This window comes from Sinohyriopsis cumingii, chromosome 10 (genome assembly GCF_028554795.1).
Source record: "Sinohyriopsis cumingii isolate HCF-2022 chromosome 10, ASM2855479v2, whole genome shotgun sequence".
Taxonomy (NCBI): Eukaryota; Metazoa; Mollusca; class Bivalvia; order Unionida; family Unionidae; genus Sinohyriopsis; species Sinohyriopsis cumingii.
In genome coordinates, this window is record NC_142970.1 from 93,541,957 (window position 1) to 93,568,421 (window position 26,465).

The 26,465-nt window shown below is 32.4% G+C and overlaps 1 protein-coding gene across 1 annotated transcript in view; it reads right to left on the reverse strand.

The window, feature by feature from the left end:
• Window positions 1-292: 292 nt before the first annotated feature.
• The window catches only part of LOC149790599 (peptidylaminoacyl-L/D-isomerase-like), a 75,849-nt gene continuing 49,676 nt past the window's right edge, over window positions 293-26,465 (reverse strand). Inside the window, exons 8-11 of the mRNA XM_089971427.1 lie at window positions 26,113-26,213; window positions 15,940-16,011; window positions 8,470-8,605; window positions 293-406 (exon numbers count right to left, since the gene is read on the reverse strand). Coding sequence (XP_089827553.1) covers window positions 402-406; window positions 8,470-8,605; window positions 15,940-16,011; window positions 26,113-26,213 — 314 coding nt within the window. The 3' untranslated portion in view covers window positions 293-401. The remainder of the gene's footprint in view (window positions 407-8,469; window positions 8,606-15,939; window positions 16,012-26,112; window positions 26,214-26,465) is intronic.

A 26,465-nucleotide genomic window follows, 5' to 3' on the forward strand; every position in this document is an offset into this window, starting at 1 on the left:
ATAACCTACATGAGTTCTTTGGATCTAAACTCCAAACACAAATAATCATATCTTCAATATTTGGTACGTGTTTGTCAAGTTCAGAAAAAATAAGATAATTATTACAAAATCTTTCAAAAATATTAAACCATCATCCGTTTAAGAAGGTACATATTTAAAAACTTATGTTGATATCAACTTCATATCAGAATGAATAAATAAATTTAAGAAAAAAAGACAGGCAAAACTTTGTACTGAGCTTTTAATATACCATAATTCATTCCATAGGCAACTGATTTGACAAAACGGAGGTCTTAAAATGAATATTTACCAAATTGAAATAATTATAATAATTATGGCCAAGTGAGAAGAGACAGGTTCGACGAGAGTTCCAAATTCATCTTACTACATTCTTCCTGTATCTAGCCTGAAAGAATCACGTACTAATAAATAAGTAAATAAATAAATAAATAAATAATAATAATAATAATAATAATAATAATAATAATAAAGATTAATACATGTAGCGGCGAGAGCAGTGTTGTTGTTATTTCATGACAAGTTCAAAAAGAGATTCGAATTAATGTATTGCGCTATGCAATTTTACAAAAGTAAGAGCATGATTCTGAAACAATCGAGTAGAAAAAGACAAATTTTCAAATACTGGATTAGACTAGTGTATTGAATGATGATACCTTAACACAATAAATCTACACGGTTATAACGTTTTACAGACAACACTATGCTATGAAAACGAATACCGATTAACGAAATGCTGACTTATTACACTGATCAGCATAATTTCACTACTAGCCACGTTATTATTGCATCGCTATTTGAGTGATACAAATATCCATATGGTCGTCAGAGCATAAAAAGACTCAAATTAATATACAAAGTAACTTAATTATATTAAAGCAAGTTGACATTTAATAGGGGATATTTAACTAGTGTTAATAAATTTGATGAACATGTCTCATGTTTACAATAACACAAGACATTTCTTGTTCGAATGAACAAATGTGGTACTTTTAAAAATTGTGTTTATCCAACTAACAACACTATAAATCCTTAGCAATTTAGCATAGTTTGCAGTACTTGTTATATTTCATCAAACCATGATGTGATATACATCAATGAAAAAAATACAGACAAGAGTTGAAAATTAGCAAAGCAGACGATAAATACACGGAAATAACTGTAAACTCTTTTACTGAAATAGCTTGGAAAAAAATCAAAAGAAAAATGAAACACGATCATTATTTGATATTTATAAAACATTAATTAGTCAGAAATTTAAGGTTTGCATCTGAGATTCTGTTAGAAGTATATTTGCCTCACTTAATGATTTAACACTTGAAATGTTCGATATCCCTCATTTAGGCGCGTTTCATTTCTAATCGCTATCATTTGCTTTCGATTGGAGAATGAAATTATTTTCTCTGCCGTTCAGGATCAGGTGCGTCAAAGGAAATACACGAGACAAATGATTTCATATATTCATATCTTTCATCAACACAGTCTAATTTTAAGACTAAATATGTTTATATCGGTTAAAATTAATATCAGTTAGCTAAACATATTTCAACATATGGCAAACAAACATGATTTCACTAATAAGTGAAAATACAACACGATTTTAAATGTTGTAATCTAACATGTCATTGCATCACCCCCCTCTAAGCAGTAACAATAACGCACGTTGTAACATATAAACCTGGGCATGATGAGAAGATTATTTCTAGATTATGTTTCGGTATATATTTTGATGTAAAGATGAAAGGAAATGCTAATATTGTAGTAGTAATCAATTTTAAAGAAATTATAAAATAATGGACTATTAAATGGTATACCAGATACTAAAGAATTTAAGACGCAATAAAATAAACATAAAGTCAGATACCTTCTTTTCGAAAGCAGTTAATATGTAAGTGGTATTCAAATGTAAGCAAACCGTGCTGCTTGTTTAAACATAACGAATCTATGTACGTTTGTAAGTTTTGAACCTAACGTAACATAAACCTCAAATGCGGTAGTGATTAACGTGACACTCTTTGTGCTGCAGTCGGCATAATAATTAAGGTATTATTGCCTTGGTATCTTATCCTTCTTTATATAAAGGTGATAAATCACATTCTATTCTTTTGGAATTAGTTTTTGTTGTATAAATGGGTAGACTTTGAAATAATCACATATATGTGTTATTATCTCTAAATCTACATGGGCAATATCACCAAACCATCGGTTAACTTTACAAGACATTGTATTGTTCTTGAAGACCTTAGTTTGCTCTTTTTGCGTCCAATAACATTTATGAAGGGCATTAATTTGCCATATAAATATTCTTGTCATAAATATACAAGGTGAATGCTCTTGATCCTTACTTATGATGTTAACCATTATCTCTCACCTTCGACATCGACATATTACTAGCAACTTGCTTTATCGTCCCTATTTGGTACTATCTAAACCTGTATTCAATACATCATAGTCTATAAGTTATTCTACTTTAATTCTTTTAAATTGATAACTTAAAGGAGTCCTGTTAGACTAATTTGTACTTTTTCATGATAACGAAACGAAAACTGTCTAACAATATGAACTTCCTCCTGAACTTGTTTGCCATCCTTTTATAATGTATTATGTGTCAAAAAAGATTGTATATGATATATATAGGTGTTGACAAAGTTTAAATTTAATGAATCTGTCGGCAAGTGTGCGATTATTTCCCATTGGCTGTTTCAGTCAGGTGAATTCTGTGGAGACATTGGGTATTGTGACATATTTCACATAGAACGTATTGTGAAATAAGGGTCGTAATAAAGTCATAGTTTGTATATAAGCAGAGAAAGTTTAACAAGTAATTTATTCTTTTTTCCTATGTTCTTGTTTTAATATCAGTCTGCAGATGGGTTTAATGTTGTGTTTTATATATAATTTGAGACAAAATCATAATTTTGTATTGTTCGTTGGAATAACAAAGTGCTTTTTGACTATTGACTAAAATATTATTCCCGGATAATTTTGAATTTATTTAAAGGAATTTCGGACAATGTCAATGTGATACATCGAGTATGTTGGCGCAGCATCACATTCGGTTACCTGTATTTATTTCAGAACCCTATTCCTTTGAATTTGTATATAACATTTTAAAACTAGTTTGAATTTTAATTTATAATACTAGAAGTTCTTCGTACGTGTTTAATATTACGCAAGAATTAAATTATTTGTAAAATACAGCAATATATTACGAAAGAAATATACCAACTGTATCTTCTTATTCATATGACGTAAAATGTAGCATCAATTTCATAAAGCAAACAATTATTACTAAATGTACAAGAAAAGCATATTGAAATATTGTACCATAACTGTTGCTAGATTGTTACACAAATCATCACTGTTCATAGCTGCGTCTAAGAAGAACATGACACAACTGATTAAATGAAACAGGGAACATATTATGAAATGTTCAACAAGCAATACATATGCCATTAAACATAAAATAAAAATGAGACGCGCACAAAATGTACCTTTATGTTCCCCGTATAGGATAATAAGTTCCCAGGTTTATAGTTAGCCCATGGGTTAACAGGACAGAGAGAAAACAAATCCTTACTAATTTATCTGTGAAGAATGTCTTTGTGTTTTGAAAAGTGATAGCACAATGATTATGTTTTAATTCAATTTTTATTTATCTATAAAACATTCTTAATATGTTTTTAATAGACAGTTGAGCTTTAAAATAGGATATTAGTATCAGGGAAGGTTTGTACGTATATATCTGAGAGCATTTTAATTACACGCTTACAATTTAATCATCTATGCGAATCGTAAATGCATGAAGTGTACTTCTAAAACCACTAAATCTTGCATTGGAATACCATTTATGCTACATCTGAAATAACCTGGTATTGTATTGGTTACCTGTTGGATCCCACATCATATTTTGTTGTCACATGAGAGGAAATTTTCAATGTTTGTATTGCTGTCATATTAAAATTTATTTATTTTTCATTGATGCAACGAGAATCAGTTTCATTCATTCGAAGTTTCGGTTTATCACGATAATTGGTTTTTAGTTTCTTTCAATAGAAGTCATACATCAAACATTTACATAAGCTCGAAATAAAGACCGATATATATATTGATTTTGTTAGTTTCTTTGTTGGATTGTACATATTTGCTAATATCTTTAATTTATTCTAGTTATTATCGTATTTTCCAGTAGAATATATGTTCATTTGTACAAATTACTTATTTAGTTCTCTAAGATCTTTCATTTGTTTTTGATATAATGAATATTCATAATTTTAAATGAATCTATATAATCCAAAATAGCACAGTTATCATGTCTTTAATTTTAATCAAATTATGCATCACCTTGAATTTATGTTAAAATTTAATCTTAAATGAGCATGAAGTTCCGAATTAAGATTACGCATAAGATGATGTTTTTTTCCAATTTTTGGATTTGCATATAAATTCTCTACTCAATTTTTACTTCCTATCTGTTCATCTTTTTGTTTCATTGGTAATGAAGATAATTCAAACAAATCTGGAGCAACTGGTATGGGTGCTACTGAGTAGTCTTTCTTTTAAATAATTATGAACTTGTACGGGCACGTCTTAATCGACTTTAAATATTTCCACAATATTTATTACAATCTTACCAATGCATTATATTACCTGAATGGGTTTCATCTATTTTTTAACTGACATTCTGACATTATTTACTGAATTTAATTGGGACTCTGTCAAGCAATGAAGATAACAAGTGGTGAGATAAAATAGTGTACATGATGATTCTTATTGTTATTTATTTCTGATCTAACTTCGTTAACAAAAAGTGCTTGTCACTCATCATTAGTGTATCTTTTGTTACGCCATAACCATGTACATCTAAATTATTTGTTATAATATTAATATAATTCAGGATAATTTTTAACAACATCCTTGTGACAAGAATGTGAACCATGTTCAGATAAAGTTTTAAGACATGGTTGAATATATGTAGCAATTTATAAATTAAAGTACAGTCATTATGATATGGACCTCTATATTTACCAGTGTCTCTTACAGTGGACTTGATGGATGTACTCTATTTTCCTTTATGGCGTCTTCTTCACAAATTTTAAAGATATTGTTCTATTATCGTTGTTTTGTAAATATGATTTCTTTAGTGAATTTAGGTCTTAATCCTTCATAGATGGTTTCTGCTAACTGTAACTTTTCATACACTATATATTGATTTCCTCTGTAAACTGTTTGCTCATATTGATATAAACCTGACCGTATTCGGATTATGTTTGCAATTATCTGTTGGAACACTTATAATCACAAAATCACGAGAGAACACAAATGGTACTTTAATTTATTTTGATAACTTTAACTTTAGCACAGATTCTTTGTGTGATTGTATTAATTGTACTGTCAACTTCATTAACACAAGTGCATAACAATTTAAGTGAAGATATTAGTTTGGACAAATACTTTGTAACAGATTAATGGTAATTTTACCCATAACTTGTCATATGCTTATCTATTTGCGTTTTCCCCTGTTTTTATTTTACAGCTCTTACTGGTTTTTCATAAGTGTTTAATTTCGCTTCTTCAATAGTGTTTTAGTCTCTCTCAAATTCACACATTTTACACAGAACGTTACATTCATCTTCATGCACTTATCTAATTATAAAAATGTGCATCCTTCCTACTCTATATTGATTTGTGTATTGGAACATTTCCATTTCATTTCTGTTTGACATGTTAGATATTTCGAGTCTTATTTGCACATGATATGATATACATGGTTAACCGTATAACTTGTTTTATGAAACCAGGAAAAACCAACGACCAAAGTCAAGACATTAGAAGGCGTAATCACATAACCATATTGGCCGAGCCCGAAACTAGACCCCATGGGAACAATGGTGAAATGGATATGATCTTTAATGGCGAGCGCCTTAGACCACTAGACCACCCTGGGTTCCTGTTAATATTTAGAACACTATCGTTATATTGATTACGTATTGCTAAGACAACAAGTAAATCAAGTTGAACGATGCTAGATCGTAATGTCGTAAACATTTTACTTTTTGTCCTAACAAACAGCAACATCATCAAAATATATACAGACCTTCATTAAAGCCTGCATAAATCAATATGTGCTTATATGGTTTCTACAAGAGATTTGCTAATAATTTTGCTACACGCTTTTTGTTGTAAATAATTATATTAAGTTCCCGTCTTCTAGAAAGCTTCCTGAAAATGTCTAATACTGTTTTCAATCTTGGAATGTTATCTCATTATAGTAAAGTTTTTATTACACAATGATTCTTTGTCAACATAATTTTTGCAGAATTGTTATAAGAGTGTTTTATTTGATTGGTTAAGTAACCTTTATGTAATGGAAGTTTTGACTTTGGAAATCCTCCTCCTCATATAACATAAGGTTTAGTGCCATAGGATATCTAATCTAATTAAAATGACTCTTAATTTATTCATAATTGCAATCGTCTAAATTATGTGCAATTACATTGCTGGTCTTAAAAATCATATTCTGTAAAACTTATAAGATCCTCTACTATTAAATTTGTTTTGCATCTTAAAATCATACTACTCTGTTCAATTTTAAATTCGGTTTTCAGACCATATGGTTTGCTAATAATCGGGATACTTCAACTTGTGTCATGTTTGTTAGCAAACACTTGTTGGTTTTCTTGGTGCATTTATGAATTTTATCTTTTAAAATATCTATCTATATATTAGTTTCTGCTTTTTGTACATTATTTATACATCGCAGGTTTGGTTTTTAAAAAAATCTATCTAACACTTATGTCTTCCTTTAAAATGCCGAAAATATTCAACATCTTTCTATAAGTGCTTGATATTAATGCATGCGGCAGGTTTTATCGGGTCATAATTATTTGATAGTTCTTGTTATCTATTTATTTAAAATTATTGTTCGATGACTACAATGATTAGTGTGCAGAGAGAAGATCGACTTGATTCTAGTTAATATGTTCCTTGATTGAGTGTAATATATTTTTATGAATTTTATAGCATATCCTTGGATGACTTTAAAGGCAACAACAGTGACTAATGTTTACGTACACACAGTCTTGATTGGTCTAAAAGTATCGGGTTGTAAAATAGTATTACTCAGATATTAGCAAAAAGTAAAATTATTTAAATAAAAAACATCATAATTGTTCTAAATCGATTAAGAATGATTCATCTGCCAAAGAAAATGAATTTACAAAACACTCAATTGGAGTATGTAATTTTGCAAGTTTGGAAAACTATCTATAATTAAGTAGTAGTGTTAAGATTAATAAAGCGATAATATGTTTCTTTGAACCATTTTTTTTATTAGAACATGAGTAAAATGCATAAAATTATAGTAATATAAATAATTGCTAATGACAAAAGGACACCGGGTAATAGTTACTTAGTTTAAATGGTTATGCAATGATCATAAAATCGATTTTGTATTAAACCGAGCTGAAGTAATGGCTAAAAATATTTAGTTAATAAGGTACCTTTGTGTAAAGGACTCGTGATTACCGATATACAGTAGCATGTTTATATGTCATTATATTTTACATCACTTACATCTTTATTTCGACCTAGGATGAAAAAAGTTTAAATATTAAAATGACTTGAATTTTTCACATTTAATTTGGATTAATTCATTAATATCATATTTGTCTGACACTCAAAGTCTTTTCATTACATTGTAATCACAAATTTCTTCCATGGTGGAAACATTTTTACGTTTGTAAATACTTTCCATAACAAAAATAAATATGACTTTTTTTTTTCGAACATGATGGATAAGGGTTGTCAAAACCATAATGGTACCAGGTCGCATGCTGGTGATCGAAATTATTTTGAAATCTACAAAATGGTAGAGGGTTACTTGATGATGAGCAAGTTTTTTTCTGAAATAAAACTTTTAACATAGTAATCCTACCAAAAGAGCACAGTTTGCAGAAATATATTGAAAAAAGTGACGGTCACATGTTGATAATCTTGGGCTTTTCAAAACAACATTGTTAAACGGTTTAGAAATAGTCGAGTGAGATATTAGTTGATGCATATATTTGCTGCATAAATAATTGTTATAAACAACTTTGTTTTCCGATTATTCTGGTTGAACTTGATGAAATCTTATGCATTAGTATGATGGTTGGATGATGGAAGACTCAAATGTGTATTCACTAATAATTTTTTGATTATACGCTAAGTTTCTGTATTTAATCTAATAACTTACAAACGGCATCGTATGGTGAATACTGTCAGCCTCCGTTACATTTTATTGTGAAAAGATAGTATGCGCTGTACAGGACTAACGTTTAGTCAAATGAAGCAAGTGTAATATTGTAAAAGAACAATGTGCACAATCAAATCTAAATTTAAGTCCACCGATCATATTAATAATGCTCTTATTGTTTGAATTGGCGGTTGCTTTTCTTATATGATACTCACCTATAATGGGGGTCAACAACGGTGATGTGCAGTTAGTGTTACAGAAGTCTCCCTCGCAGCATTGACTACATGTAGTGATAGATCGTTCAAAGACAGCAAAACCCGGGTTCAGAGCACTTGTAGGAGAATGGCAGTGCTGGGAATCATAAAAGAAATAAGATCAGTTACTCAAAGTACAAGCAACATGGTATATCTTCAATAGGTCGAAGTCCGCCAAGAAAATCCTTAAATCGAATTTCTGGCCGGTCGACCGTCCATCCCGCCCTCCAACACAACGAACCCACAAGCTCTGCATCCCACGTAATATCACATATGTTTCTGTAGAAATCTTTAATTGAGAGAGTAGATCATTAACTTCTATAAAAATCCCAGTGGGAGACTTTTATCACCAATTGTTGGGAGACAAGATTGTATCTAGAGGGGTGTAGAAGGTGATGAGTTAACCAATAATTGCTAATCCCAAGGTGTTTTTCCTTTGGTTTGTGCACTTAGACCCTCCTTGGATAGAATTCAGTCAGTTCTTACAGCCAGTAGTAGTGGATGTCGCATTCACTGATGATTTGTTTGAAATCAACCACCAATATAATTATTAGGACTAAGTGAAATAAAAGAATCCATGAAGTATGTATGTATGTATGTATGTATGTATGTATGTATATTTCGACTCGAGTGGAGCAAGCCGTCAACATTCGTAAAGTCCGGGGATTTATATATGCAGTTGACGTAAGCATCTGATCCACTTTCCAACCCTATATTACTACAGTACCAAGAATTGTACTTGTAAAATACGCTATAATATTTAAAATACGTTTGTCTTTAGTATATACTGTTATTTGCAGAATTGTTGTGTGTGCACTTTATGCCCATTAAGTATAAAGATTACAGATTTGAATATTACAATATCCATGCTATCGAGTTTGTTGATTATATTATAATCTTATTCAAAGTATGTCGTTTATGTTGTAGGATTTTGTTACATCTAGTTGTCGTAGCGACTCGTTTTGCAATAGTTAGTCCAATAGTGGTCACGTATCCACCCGAGTTTGTTTGAAACAGTTTATAAATGTTAAAAGCTGATTCAGTCTGGACAATGTAATACAATGGTGACCATTAAGGTTACAAAATCAAAGGTGAGTTTAGGTCAATGTAGGTTAGTTATTATCATAGGTATAGCCAGCGGTACATTGAGAATAATGCGCAAAGAACTTGTACCTAACATAAATATTATAAGTGAGTGGAAGTATCGTGCATTAAATGTGATGAATATAGAACCTACCAAATTATAAGGAAAACAAAAGCATGTATTTCATTTCTTAAAAGAAAATATTGATTCATGATAATCATTCACCACCATTCAACTAAATATCACTCAAATGAAAAGTAAAGTAGACCTATATATGTTGGTTCTGTCACCTCATTCTGCTCTAGCGGGATAAGGAATGCGGTGCATACACAATTGGACAGTTCGACCTATATAAATTATATCGTATGTACATGCAATTTTACTCAACAATGGTTTGACAGTCTCTTGGTTCTCCGAATGGTCAATGGACTATTGATATGACAGACACAATTTGCGAATGATTGTACCTATTACTATTTGGTTAAACATTATATGTAATGTAATCATTACACATACAAGTATAAATACCATTATATGTTTTAAACAAATATCTTACCGTAGGTAACATTAAAGAGGTAACATTTGTACGGACTGTTTGATTCTTGACGCTTTTGCAATGCTAACTGTATCACCTATAAGAAATGTTACTTATTGTGGGAGCTGCACTTCAGTAGCGACAAATACAGACGATGTTAATAAGACCGATGGTCCAGACAAAAGCCGACCAAAAGAAAACATTGGTACGTGACTTTACTGATGTTCCTGTGTGTCGCATGAGTGTGCGACAAAAACACCCTCAAAGAATCAGCAGCATTTACCCCAAGAGTGATAATGCACTTTAAAAATATATAATCGTTATAACGGGTATGCTGCTAGCACGTATCCTTTATGTTTAGCAAAGGCACAGGAACCCGCAGAGTGGCAGAACTTTCTTTGGCAAGTAATATAAGTCGCTTTATTCAATTTTGTGGGTCGCGCCATACTTGAAGGAAGTAACTGGTAGTTTTGGGTAAACATATCTTGCCGGGGACATCCTCAGCTATCCGTGGCTATCCGGCAACCCAATGATGTGTAGTAAAGTATATAAGCAGTACTACAAATTTAGGCATAATGTATCATACGGTGATGGTATTTCGTGATTCTACTGTTAGATTTGTTTCCACGGTTTCCGCAGACCAAATACAGCTTTTTGGAAATATGAAAACGATAATTTTACTGAATATTTCTATCTGCTTCATCTTTCTCACGGGTTATCAATTCATTTTGCCACATCGTATATGAGAACCGAAGCGTATCTCTTGCGAAACGTAGACCTTATTTCATTCTTCATGACAATGTCGCTGTACCTAAGACGTGTGTATGGCTTTGACTATGCAGCCAACAGCCTAAAGCTGGGCAACCACGAAGGAGTTTTCAATGATTATTGAAAATATACTAATCTGCGCCACACCACTACCCATAAATACAGCCACAAGTACGATGCCAACACCATCAGATACGTTTACACGTTCTGCACAGAGTGTGCTGCGGTTCACGTTCTGCATGTAAGGAAGTTTAAAATTCACAGATATTTGTTTAGAAAACGAAACTTATGTGAGTCTTAAGTTTTGGGTATAATGTGAAAGTAACGTCTCTATGAGCAGCGTGACATCACATTTTAATTCGGCTTGTGGGATGAGGGTACCTGATTTTATATCACACGTGTACTAATTTTTAACCTTTCCAGAAGACATAATGGCAACACGGTGATGTAATGAAATAAAATGTTAGTTTCCATGATATCTTTAGAAACCTCGATATAGAATCATCCGTCACCAATACATTTTTGTTGTTTTTATTTTCCTACGAGTGTTAGTTTTAAGACCATAACCCATCAGAACGTAGCTTCTTCGAAAACCACGTTTATGTTTCTTTCCTTAACGAGTTCTGTGATAGAGGGTGCTACATACCCCGACCTAACTTTATTACGAGCAAGGGCTCTGCTATAAGCGTTTTGACCACTAAACCTTGTAGCAGCATTACGCGCGTCTCCCAGAGGGCAGATTAGTTATGTTTTATTTCCATTGCAAAAGAGTAATTATCTCCAGCGGACCGTGCGTTGACCTATGATGCACATAGTGACCGTTAAGCTCAAGATTGTTCTTCTTTGCTTCTCATTCCATCCAAACGTAGGATGCTCAGATTGGCTGGAAATTTCATCTGCTGTGCTTTGTTACTGTGAACGTCGCCCTAATGATGCATCCGTATGCAAACATTGATGTATGATCAGTTGCAAGGCATTTTTTTTGGGTGATATACGGAACGGCAGTACTGCCAGTAAAGGCAATTACGTCGCAACATGCATACGATATGGTTCATCATCGTTCCTGAGGATAAATCCACACAAGATTTTAATGTCTTGCGTTGAACCCATAACGATAAAGTTACTCATAACATCATCAAGTAAAATAATTGCGTGGACGCAAAGTACACATTCCTCTTCGAATAGGCTTTAGCAACGTGTATTACAGACAGTTCGTACCGTGTCAACTATATCGAGAGGTCACAGACAGCACAATCAGGTAATCTGCGTAAATGTTGAGATCCATGTTCTTCTATACACGTGTCCCTGTAGGCCTGACAACAACTTGAACAACTTGTTGCACCAGAAATATTCTCGTTAGTTTATCTAATTTAGGTGGACATAAAGCCGCGTAATGTCGATAAATGCCGGGAAAATGGCGCCCCTATTGTTGCTTTACATTGAAACACATTCATAATATATTTGTTTGTTGTTATCAAGCGCAGTTGATATATAGAACCAACCTTTGATGTTTGTAATTTCCTGTAGTAACAAGCGCAAAGTTTGTGTGGGTGCATATGACACGTTCTAGAGCCACATATTCGAATTAAGGTTTAGTTGTACGACATACATTGTCAGCAGTTGTGTGATCGCTAGCGCAGTGAGAAGGTATTGCCAGAAGAACTACGCTTTAATAGCGAGGCAACGCGTAATATAATGCCGGTGGCGTCCTTAACTATAACTATACAGAGAGAGAGAAGATCCACGAACTGATGCTCTGTCTTCGTGTGTAGGTGCCGGATAACGTCTCATTAAGATGCGAAAAAGTTTTGGACATGTTCGAAACGTTCACGTTACCTCACATCAAGACGAAAGAGATTTATGACCAAAGGAGCTCAGAAAATAGATATTAATAAATCAAATAAATTGTGTCTTATATGCGCGTAGCCACCGGCTGATTGCGCAGATTGGATATATCCTGTTTCCTGATGTTTCACCAGTTCTGAAAGCAAAGGCTTCCGTAAGGAATATCCAAAAACCTCCATCCACACATGTCTGACCAGACAATATAAATACAACCAAGCATTATATGTTTAGAGAGCCGACATAAGTAAAACAACGCTCCTCATATTGCATGCAAGACGAGGAGGGAGCGACGAGAAAATGCATGCTAAACAATTCATAACGTTTCACCTAGCATCGATTTTTGCGTCTCAGTGATTTTGTCCAGTTACATGTTTGGGCAGATGCTCACCTAGATCATCAAATTAGATAATGCATTTGATGAGCATAATAAGCATCTTCTGCTCGTAAATGCAGAAATCTCAGACTCTGGCGACGTCTCAAGACCGATAACTAATTATCAGGACACAATCACAAATACTAACTCCAAGCTAGATTACGCCTTTAGAAACAGCCTTTACCTGACCCCGTCTCACGGGGAGCTTTAAGCTGGCATTCATGTAAGAACAATATGATGTCATGATGGATGGAATCAACACTAGCGTATGTGCATATACTTGCGAAGGCAGTGCGCAACAACCCCCAAAGACAATATATTAACTAGTTTTCACCCAGAAGTGCAGTAGGTTCCTCAGGCAACTATGACTTTAGAGTGATCGCGTGCCAAATAGTCCCAACTGCTCTGTCAGTACATTTCCCTTGTTATGTTTTTAGTATCCACCATTAACGGTGATAGTTTCCTAAACATAAAATCTGTCTCCCTCTGTCCCTCTCTCTGTGTCCGTCTCTGTCTGTATGTCTGTCTGTCTGTCTGTCTGTCTCTCTCTCTCTCTCTATATATATATATACAAGAAACTGACATCGAACAATGCAAAATGTGAAAAAAAAAACCAAGAGAATGCTTTTATGTTATAAAAGTTTATATTAAGAAATGTTTATTTTCAAGGTTAATAATGTGTGTTGCTTGTAATGCGTCAGTCTGATTCATATATTTGAATACAGAGTTGAAGTCAACGAATAAAATCTTATTTTGTTTCAACAAGTGTCAAATGAATCTATTTACTCAGACTTGAAGGAAACTAAACAAGCTAAAATAACTAAAATCATGATGTATGTGCTAAAGATATAACTCGGGGACATAAAGAGAGAATGTTTATAATAGAATTAAGAGAGATCCATTATTGAATCACCTGCAGTACCCTTCTGTGTTATTAGGTCAGTTTCGCTCCGATTTATTACTTATATTGGTAGCTCCGGGGATGCATATTCCAAAATGAGTAAACACTTATTACCAGAGTGGACGGCTTCTGTATATGTGAAACCTACATTTTCTCATTGACTGTGTTAACTGTTTCCAACAGAGAGTTTCTTCAGCAATAGAGTCAAGACGAGATCTCGTTAAGCATCGATCGTGCAAACTATAGAAAAGCAGTCCCTTCATGCCATGATCAATGTTGTACAACTATTGTTAATGAAATGTGTGTGACCATCCAATTACCCAATATTCATACAATTGAATTATTCGCTTGTTAAAATGGACATCGTATATAAATTATAAGTTAAATTTAATAGGCTTACCAGTTTCAATACATCATTAAACAAGGGTTACAAAGATGATGTTTATGTTGTTGTTGTTGTTGTTGTAGGGTTTAACGCCATTTTTCAGCACAATATAGGCTATACATGGCGGGCAGTATAAACCGTGGAGGAAGAACCCGGGAAAAGCCCGGAAAGAACCACCGACCCATGAAAAGCTACTATCAAGCTTTAGCACTAACGCTACTGTCAAGCTTTCTCGCGTACCTACATTGGCAGAGTCCGAGAAGCTAATGGCAAGCTTTCTCATGTACCCACATTGGCAGAGTTTTAGACTCGAACCCATGCAGACAGAGGTAACACGGCAGTTTTGGAACGGTGAGCGCTGTAGACCACTCGTTTACTCGGGGCCCTGATATTGTATTGAAAGGAACATAAATAAGATGCACACAGCTATTGCAATTGTAGCTGAACTAGTGGCTGAGGTAATATTTCAAACATGCCCTAATTTAATCAAGAGATATAAAACTCAACGGGTATATGTACGTCTCTGAGTTTAAACGTTGTTGTATGCAAACACTGAGTTGACAAAAACCTTGGTTGTCATGAGTTACGCAGCTGATTAAACTTTATTAAACAAATAAACCTTTTCTTTATAATGGTACAGCACTAGCAAACACAGAGCGTTATGTTTCTGCAATATGAACTTACAACCAAAACGCAACCACTGTAAAGCCTGAGGCATGTCACTTACTGTGAATGCATGTAATAATAATAATAATAATAATAATAGTAATAATAATAGTGCAGACAATGTTGCAGGGGCATAATATTGTAACAGTGAGGCAAGAAGCAAACATAACCTCGAACAGACCAGACACAAATAAGGCTTATAATCTATACAATAAAATAACTACATGATTCTTTGGTCAAAACAAAATATCCCTTTACGCATAAACCCAGATATCAATAGATACAAACTCTAAACACACCTTTTAATTGTTAGTTAGGGTCATGTTTTTAACATTCTCCATTATATCTGACATTAACATACATGAATTAAATTAATGGATTCGTTTGCTATTAAAAATGGAATTTGTTAAGACTTTTTTTAATCGAATAACTGAAATTGGTGTTATGAAAAATAACGGTATTTTATTACTCGAGCAATGAATGAGACGTTACATTTTTTTAATAAATTAGCTTTGCAGCTATTAATTAGAGTATGAATTAATTTATTGCATACACACCAAACTAGTTGTGGAAAATGGACAAGCCCTTTGAATTTCTTTCAAAAATATTTATTCACCTGTATTCACAGAGTAATACTAATATGCCATGTTAATACATGTATAGTAACTAATTATTTACCACAAAATGGGGTATATCCTTATAATGTCTTTAACGTTATTTCTTTGTTAAAGTTTGCTGATAACATTGACAAATAATAATAAGCTCAAAAATTAAAACCTGCTATTAGAAGGGCAATACATTTTAAATAGCCACAATGAAAGTTGATAGAATGGGTAGAATTATATGATCGAAGTCAATTTACGGCACTACATACATATTTTGGCCTGCATCCCATAGAGTAGACTTTCTCATTTGCACCCCATACATTCTCATCGATGAAGCACAACTGAAATATAAAATGATTTTTTACAATATTAATGTTAATGCATACTCCGATTTAATTAAGATTAAAATATATGTTTTTATTCATGGATATAGATTCGATCTGCTCTTAACCCATTTAATGTTTGTATTATGACTGTTAAAATCCAGTAATGCAAAGAGAGCTCCAGACAGTCAAATTAACTACATTAAAATCATTGGTTTCCAAATATGAAAATATCAATGAAAATTTTGAAGAACAAAACCGATCAGATGTGAAGTCTTTATTGTTTACGTAATTTGGACTGATATAAGTAAATATGTGAGCTTTCAAAAAGAAAAGAAATGGAGACAGAAACATTTTAAAGAAAAATACTAGTATGTTAGATTTATTTCTGTGGAGTAGACAGCGGAGACCAAGAAATATTCCGAGCATACTACTAATTTAGTTGAAGGTAACATAGGTATATCGGATAGCTGAATAAAGATGCAGACCACTTGTTAAATTAATAATAGGAATAACGGTTTCAGAGTAATATGCACCCACGCATAAAAATGCAAACCAGTTGTTGCATCTAAATCGATGTCGAACATTTTAATAGTTGTATAGAAAGAAGCGAACCCCCATACATCCACCGGAAAACATTACTGAAACACCATTTGTTATATTGAATGGACAGAAAACTAACACTATCTCCACTTAATCCTTACTGCTGGAACAATTACTTATCAGTAGATTTCCTTATCACTGGAGGTTATGCATATCCTAGCGTTAATGGAATTAAAGCATTAAAGACATACATTAGAACATTACATGCTCATTGTTTGAGTAAAACATAGTAGCAAATATGCTAGCATAACAAAACATACCGTCTATATATAAATGTAAAGCATGAATTCAGGAACGCTCACAAAATAGCGACATAAACATTTCGTAATAATCTCCAAAATGAATTCCATGAAACCGTCTGATGTGAATTACGCCCGTTTCTGCCATCAAATTATAAAAGTGAAACCAATACAACTGTTGTGTTGCAATATTTTATGGTGGTAAGATCTGTTCCGGTCCGCCTTTGGTAGCTGGTGCTTTAGCAGATTTTGTATCGTTGAATTATACAAGCCATAATGATGATATGTAAGACAAAAGATCTTATATTGCAATAATTAATTGTGTCGTGACTTCAAACATTTTTCTAAAATACACGTATATTTGAAAGACTATTGAGATCATGAAATCGCTCAGCAAGAACTATCCATACAAAGGTCAAAAGCTTTGTGTCATGATCGCCTTCGTAACGAACACCTTATGGATGGTTGCCGTTAGTTAACCATTTTAAAATTGTTCATCTCGATGTTAAAGCATGAGTACATACTAAGGATATGGAGAAAATGCTTTATTGAGCCAGTCTCTAAAGGGTATGTGTTTTAATAAAATATTAGCTGATATGATGAAATTTAAAGCAAAACAAATAATGCGTATGAAGGTATGGTTTTTGGTGATGTGCATCCGATGACTGGAGTCGAAGCTGATTAAGATACTGATCACAAATCAACACACATAACAATTTACTTATATTATCAGCCTGATGAAATTTTTTCATGCGCACCACAAAACGAAACAATGTCAAATTCAGAAAGTCAAGTGGTCCTCAATGTCTGCAAACAAACGTGTCTTTGAATGATGAATGTTTAAGCTGACTGATAAATGGTTTCCAAAATTATATTCATACAAAGTAGCGGTTATATTTCTAGTCCATTTTTATTTATGTATATAATCATGTTTCTAGTTGATGATCCAAACAATGTAAAAGAACAATGACGGCTTTATTTATCATTTTCTTTCCTGTCTTTTTACAGTACAATAGAAAATCATGCATGCGACGGGATTGGAGTCGTGCTAGAAATATCATGGATAAACAGGAACGTATAAATGCTCTAAAATCCCATAATATCGTACAACAGTTAGAGGAGGTTTATAGTTTGGTAACGCATAACTGTACTGATGAAGATATTTTGATTGCGTCAAGCAATTTATACTGTGTCTGTATTCCGTACAAATTAGTACGATAATACAATGAAATGAAGATTGGACTGTATTAAGCAGACAACCAAGAAACTGTGTGAAAACAAATCGAGAAATGATGAAGAATCTGGGAGTATATTAAATCTTGTAACTTGTCCTAAAAAAGAACACAAATATTTCATTCCCATTCCCTGCTCAACAATTTTCAGATACGATTTATACTTCGATTGGAAATATTAGTGATTGTAACGAACACTACGTAAAGGTGAGTTACAAATCACATCAGATGAATTAAATACTGAGAGGTATCATGGTGATATTTTGAAAGGAAACACAATACGAAAATATTAAGAACAATAATTTAATTGACCTTTGTGTTATTATTATATGGGTCATTTCACACTATTTTAATGGGTCAAAAACATGGTTTTATTAATATGTTATTCTCTTACACACGAAATACTTTATTAATGATTTCAGTGGTATTGCTTTCGAGTTCTTTTGTAAACGTTATCCCGAATAACTTTAAGGATGAATCGAACAGAAGAACATAATGTTTATTCTGACTTGTACTTAGGATTTTAGAAGAAAACAGAGTCTATGATAATATATTCATTCTGAATGGTTAATTATTCATATGATAAATGTTGTTAGAATAGTTAATTGCGAATTCATTGACTTCCCAAAAAAGTTTGGTTTCGAAGAATACATGGCAATTGCACATTAATTATGTAAAGTAAAAATGATTGTGAAAAAAGCGTTCTTATTTATGTATCGCTTTTAACATTTGGTGCATTTTCTTAGGATCTCAATAATTCCAATCTCGTCAATCTAAAAACAAACAAATGTTGAGAATTGATGTTAATACATTTAATCATTCAATGTTTCTGTAAGTCACGTTTTTATTTTTATTTTTATATAACATTTCAGAGACGTATGGGAAGGATGAAATTATAAATCTTTTGAAGGGATCAATTACCATTCTTTGACACTTTACTTGGCGCCAGACATTATAGTGACTGGATCATAATGCCAATCATTATTGTGCGATATGAAATGATAATTAATTAATGGTTAGACATTACTCAGTCATATAAAAAATAATACATATCTATCTATCAAATATATATATATATATATATATATATATATATATATATATATATATATATATATATATATATATATGCCTGAATAATGCGTTAATCTTATTAGATTATATATATTGTTTATACTATGATGTTGGATTATAGCAATGTATTACAGTTGCTACCCAGGTTAGTTACCAATTCAGGTTTATGTTAGTGATATCAGTTTTGTTCTTAGATTTGTAAAACTAAAAAGTTTTCTAATAATTGTATTCAAAACTGGAATGATGTCTCAAATTGATCAGGAGCTACATTCTAGAGATGTATTGACAATCGATTATGTCATTTATTTTTAGAACACATTAAGGCGAGGACATTTAATTTCATTAACTACATTAACAGCGTCATTAGTATGGAAAACGTTACTGTAATATAAAATGGTCCAAATATTACTCACAGAAACCGTAATTATGCTTGTTTCTAGAAGATGATTATTATTTTCTCTTGGAATATCCATTCTGTATTGACCTTATGAAGAAATATATACCTATCCATTATCTGCTATCCAGTTATGATGCATGTGTTGTTAGTTATCTACATACATCGTTTCAATTGCGAAATAATAGATGACTGGAATAATTGTGATTAGACGGATACATCACATCACGTAATGAGTATCATTATTGAGATACACAGTACTTTTAATTTAATACTAATTGACAATATACGGGTATGTTAATTCATTGCTTTTTCATTATCACAGATTATTAATATGAATTGTAATTTACTGCTGAATCTTCAATTGTATTTGTCATCTTTATATTCAAAGAACGAATGACAATATTTCCCATACCGGGAATATACGTATTACTGAATCGTTAATCATACCCGTATGCAATCAATGTATTTAAGCTAATATTGTATCTTTTCTAAATGGCAAAATGGCTTATTACAATATCAAAATTCATATTTCGCTTGAAAACGGTTTACTACAGGAGCCAGAATCTAGTAAATATATGTAATAAAGGGTGACAAGCTGTGTCCCTACTAAGACTCCTTCTAAGCTTTCTGTTCAAAAGATATCGGACTAAATAGTTTGTGCAGTAGAATTTTAACTTTGATCTGGGTAAAATAATGTCATTACTTATTTTTCTTTCGTGATGGAGAGTTATTGTATCCTGAAAGATCAAAATTAGTATTTTTTGGATGAGCCAATAATCGTATTAAAAAATCAATGTGTCCTACAGTTGGGGTAACTGTACGTCAATGCCTAGATTTTGTTTCGTGTTTGTGGGTGTAGAGAGTTGAATTTTTAAAATGTAAAATTATCGTTATTGATGAGATAGAAAGAATCATGGTAAGAATACTAATGATAACATGTCGAGAGAAAGGAAACGCACATTGAACACAATCCTCTATATTGATACATCACTCTAATATGTTCTCATATGTGCATACACTATTGTTTTAGAGAAGTCTTGAAAGTTTACGATTGATTAAATATACAGATACTTATAATTCCGTTTTCTCTGAGTCAGTATCCAATGCCTATTGCTACGGGTCTATGCTCTTAAAAAAGTAAGAGAAAAGAGTGAAGATAACATGCTTTGTAAAATTTTACAAACAATTTATTTTCCTAAAATGCTAACTAAGACAATAAGAAAATGAACTGACGGTATTGCAAATTAAGTCAAAAAATAATAAAAGAATTAAAAAACACAAGTTCTATCAATAAAACGTTCTAAGTGAATCAGAGTTCTAATCCCGATGAAATCGAAGATGGAAGGCGATGACGTCTATAATAGTGTTGTTCTGCTGTGTCAAGAGTTTCTTATTGAACTACATTAAATAGTATTCCAGTTTTTGAATTCTGTATAACTTCCAAGGAATGTCTTGGTCCACAAATTAACTGAGCAATTACGTATTTTCCATGGAGAAGAATCACTCGAATTTCATTAATTTGAAGAAACTAAAAAACAATCAGCCCAAAATGGACACAACATAAAATAACTTGACGTCTCAAATGTTAAGACAAAACTTCTAGAATTCCTATCATACATTTTCCGCGATCAAATAAATGACACAAACGATTACAGTTTATTTATAAATGATGTTCGCTAGGGCCGTTACCAGTGTACTTCTCCTGGGGTTTGTTTCGTAAAGTGTTTTGTGGCACCTAAAATCATTTGCCGATTTAATGTCAGTTATAAAAATGAAACTGGATAAGAAATATATTTTGACATACGCCAGTATATTTGTTAATTTGTACAATCTTAGGGACCAAAGTGCACAATATCTTTTAGATACGTTTAGGCCTAAAATAGATAAATATACATTAGATCTCAGTGGTAATATTAAGATATATCAAACTGAGATATAAACTAAAAAACTGAAGAAAATACCCCAAACAAAACCCCATCCGAGATGAATATTACAATTGGTATAATTAACACGAAATAAAGAGCATTGCAATTGAAATTAAAATGGATTAAAACAAAATCAGGCAATCATAATATTCATGAAAAGTGAAACAAAGACATTAATTTTATTGTTCTGCTGAGATATATGTATATAGAACAATTCCTCTAATACTGAAATTAGTGCAGTACCAGAAGTTACGAAATGGTTACTAAATTGTTCAATTCTGATACCAAACTTCAAAATGTAAATAACAATGATAGATTTAGGTATATTCTCTTCGATACTGCAAGAAATACAATTTGCAACATTACGTCATTAAGCTCAAGATGTCTGGCTTGTACGTGTCAATTTAATCTTTGAAGATATAATTTTTCTTTTTGACAATAGTGATGTTTACAATTGGCTATTGGTCAGGAAAGAACTCACATTTGAAACAAAACTCTTTATAAACGTTGCTGCAGTGTACAACAAACAGGTAGGTGCTGCCTTGGCGAGAACCATTTAATCTTAGAGTTAGGGTTAGGTTTAGGTTTGCTTTAGGGTTTAGCTTGCTTTAGGGTTGGATCAGGATTTGTTATAAAGTGATGTATGCACTCAATGTGTTGAGAATAACTAGAAGTTTTTTTCCCCAATCAAAACTAGCTATAGAAAATTGACATGCGAATATAACAAAAAAATCTGGATTGCAACATATTTAGACAATATGTTTGGAAATACTCTAGAATTACTGGTTTATAAGTATTCAGGGCCCAATGATTTCTCTCAAACTGATCAAGTTTCAAATCTTAATGCAATGAGAAGAAAGAAACTAATTAACCCATGCTAGACTGTAGCGGCAAACTTTTTGATACATCGGTGTAGGTGATTGTTTTAAACTACTATTCTCTGACAAAGATTGAAGAAGAAATGCAAAGAATTTATTGCAAGGTCAACAAACACCGTGTCAAACGTGTTTGAGAAGAAAGACATAGTTCGAGATCAAATGAACCCAAAGTGCAACTAATTTGAAATACAGCAAACGAAACACTTGCAATGCGACTAAAATGTCAATTCCAATGCAATTTATTGATTTGACAAGAACATACCACCTATAAGTTTTCAACCTTCTAGTCATCATGCAATAAAATCTATACTATGCTTCAGGTGATTTCGACAATTAATTGTCTGTGATAAGGAACTCTTTATGCATCTAAAATTGTAACTTCAATTCTATATCTTACTAATGTGTTTTCATATTTGGCAATCGTGCATAATTAAGTTTTTACCCTGAACCCACGAAATCTCTTTCCGATTTGCGATTTGACTCATCTTGCAAAAACAGTGGGTTTATTTGTATTGATTTGTTGGAAACATTGTTCTACTCATAGTCACTTGTGTCGTAAACGTTATGCTTTCGTCCGTCATTTGAAAGTAAAAAGTTGTCTATATCAACATTAATGCACCATTAATTTTGAGTTGTAACTGTTTGCTGCGATTAGAGCGGTGGGTGAATGTTTTTGCTTTTCAGCTTGGTGTCTCAGAATTTATACATCAGCCAGTTAAACGATTTCAGCACAATAAATATAACCGCGACAGGTTTGGTTAGCATGATCAATTTATTTTTTTACTGATCAGCAATCAAATCACATATTTCCTCAGATGTACTCACTATATTAACTATTATATCGAAAAATTATATATCTTGTTATATATTAGAAACAAATCTTTTCCACTGAAAATAACTGTTATCACTAATGTCACATCTTTTTGCAATACACCGATTTATGCATGCGTTTGGAGTTTTGAAAAGTCTTGTCAAACTGAACAGTAGCTCTGTCTTAAATTGGCGTTGAACTCTAAGTGTATCTCTAGCTATAGTTGCTGTTTTTTCTTTATATTTCAATGCACAAAATGAGTCTGTCACTGATGATTGTACCACTACACTGTTGAACTGGTTCAAGTGTGTGACTTGCTAGAGACAGACTCATAAGCTACTAGAAAGGTACCAAAACATGCAAGTATTTTTCTTTACGTAGTAGTCGCTCATGACGCCTTGCATGTTTAATCTGAATCGTCACATCACTTCGGGTACATGCTGGCAATGTTCTAGTCATCTAGACTAAAATTAAACTTTCTTTGTGAGGATGTTTCGCTGAATGTTTCACATTATTCATATAGGTAAGTATCTTTCTCAAACATGTGATTTCATGTTTGCAAATGAACATGTCAACATTTAAATATTTGAAAAGTATTAACAATGAGCGGTTCATGAACTCAACACTATATACAATTACGGTCATTATTATCAGGATCATGGTTTAAAAGAGTTTTCACGAACTTGACCAGTTATGCATTAATAGCTGGATATGTTTGGTCCAACTGAAATTAAAATAATATTAGGCGATCGTGATCTTTAGATATTTATCTGCTGGGTATAACATGCGCTTGTTGAACTACAATATTTCTCTTATTCATCAACTGATCACTCGGATCATTTGGCGTGTACATATTTAACTGCAGATAAAAATATCATTGCTATTCGTAATTTTCAAGAATATGACTTCCTTTATATGTTTCAGCTCATCATGAAAATTAATACTTTAATGTTATTTTATTGATTGTTATATAGTGATGCAATGTTGGTATGAACTGTTCCTATTTTCAGTTTCAATAATTGATTATAAATTTCCTCCGTCTTTTGAGATACCAATATGATTTCGAGAGCACGATATTATTTGCCTGTTTCGTCAGTAATCTATAAGGTAGCCCAAAATCACATGTGTAAGTGATCCTGTATTATGGTCCTGAATATTCAGTTTGAATATAAATATTTTCTTCAAGGCCTATTATTCTTTTTCAGTATATACACTGGTAAGGAAAGTGATTCAATACTGAGCAGTCATTTCAAAGAATTATTTTTATTATGAAGACAATCATTATTATTTTATATGTTGTGCATTTGTATTTAAATTTCACCTACGGTTCACAAGTCTGTCAATACTTTCCTCCAACAATAGCTCTTCATAATTTGTGACATATATTATTCGTACATGAAGTAAGCATTAAAGCTGTCAAACATGGCATCTGTCAATTTAATAAGCAGATGCACACATGACTTTGTTATTCAAATCAGCTGGAGTCAATACATATATCATACAATATTTATTGTTAAGTTCAGGTTAATTTGTGTAATATTAGACAGTCCAAGAAAAAAATGTAATACTGCTTTAACATTTTATGACTAATAAACAATTTTGCTATGAACTGTATATTTCCAACTATTTCTGTCGCAATATTTTTATTCTCTTAGGCTTGAGGAGTAAGCATCTTATGAAATTAATGTTGCGTTTCTATCGAATATATCCAAACGACTCTATTGACCGGATGTGTAAATAAGCAGGCAAATTGCACACACGTCATCCGTAAATATAATGTGGAATGTGAAATAATGAGTGACATTAACAGTCTTGTTTCTAGATTATTATTTGTCCTCTGTTATATTTCTCATAGACAGGGAACACAGTAAATTGACTTATTTATAGGTCAAATTGTGTGACATTTAGTCTAGTGTAATAGAAAATATTGTCGCAACATTAAATATCAAATTTACAGTGTTGCCTGTGAATATCGTATCGATTCCGATTGAAAGCAGCCATCACTTCTTGCATCAGTTACTAATATTTCTTTCTAAACGGAGGAAAGATTACGAGTTTGAGCATATTTTACACGAACAAGTGGACTAAAACAAAGGTTTCGGATCCTATGGTAAATAGAAGCAGATGGGAGAGTTGAAAAGAAAGTCAGATTTCATTGATAATATGAATCTATCTTGTAATCTAAACTTCTTAAACCTCGATGAAGGACAGTTGGTGTGGAAGGGTGCGTGAGGGTTTGACTTTATTAGGTATGCTGTTTAAAGTGGCTGATATTGGTAAAATGTATTGATCAACTGCTTCTCTGAGATCTTTGTATGGTAGAGATGGGCATACATGTTTCGTCAAAGCAAAGAAACACCAAATAATTGGTTTGCTCAGAATCAACGTAATTCATAAGGATAGTCTCTTAAAGACCCTAGAACACATAGAAAGATGCTTCTCAACAATGAAACTCAAGTTTAAAATTATGTGTATTCAATGTACTCTCAGTTGTGGAGACCCTTGTCCATGATGTGGAGAAACGAAATGGCTGTTTACTTTTTCTAGAGTATAATTATGGTCCTTAAAGAAATGTATGTGTTCAAAAGAAAATACATTTGCATTTGTGGAACAAAGGGAATCGTTATCAAGCGAGAGACATATACAACTATGTTGCTGCGTAATCATTAGATTGTCCAGCGAAATGCTGTGAGATGTTTGTAGTTTTTTCACTTTTGTCAGGAGTATTTCACATTTCTTATTGAATGATCTACTTTATCATGTTATTGTTTCTGTTGGTAGTGTTGTTTATAGTAGAAGAAGAAAGGTATATAAAACACAAAAGTATATAGACATAAGTATGTGATACTTTGTCAACGATACAAACGCAGGGGTTTTGGAGTCAACAAACGATATAACATGTATACAAGGCAAAATATGAATTTAGGAATGACATATTCAATAATTTTCTTTTTTCTTACCTCTCCAATCACACACTCCATAATGTCAATGCACTCTGATATATTGTCTACATGTTGACAGTCATAGCAGAGGGGTCCTCGCATGGTACTGCTTCCAAATCCTTTAAAATATATTTATATATTTACAGATAAAACTACGAATATATATATATATATATATATATTATTTACAGTAGAGAAAATGTGTATCAGAAGAAACGAATAGAAGAAGAAATGTATATAAAAAACAACTAGTATATAGACAGAAGTATGAGATACTTTGTCAAAGATACAAACGCATTCTATATATAATTATACCAACTGCTATAGCGGCCAGCACCGCACCGTCGATAAAAATAAACGTAGTTGTTGTG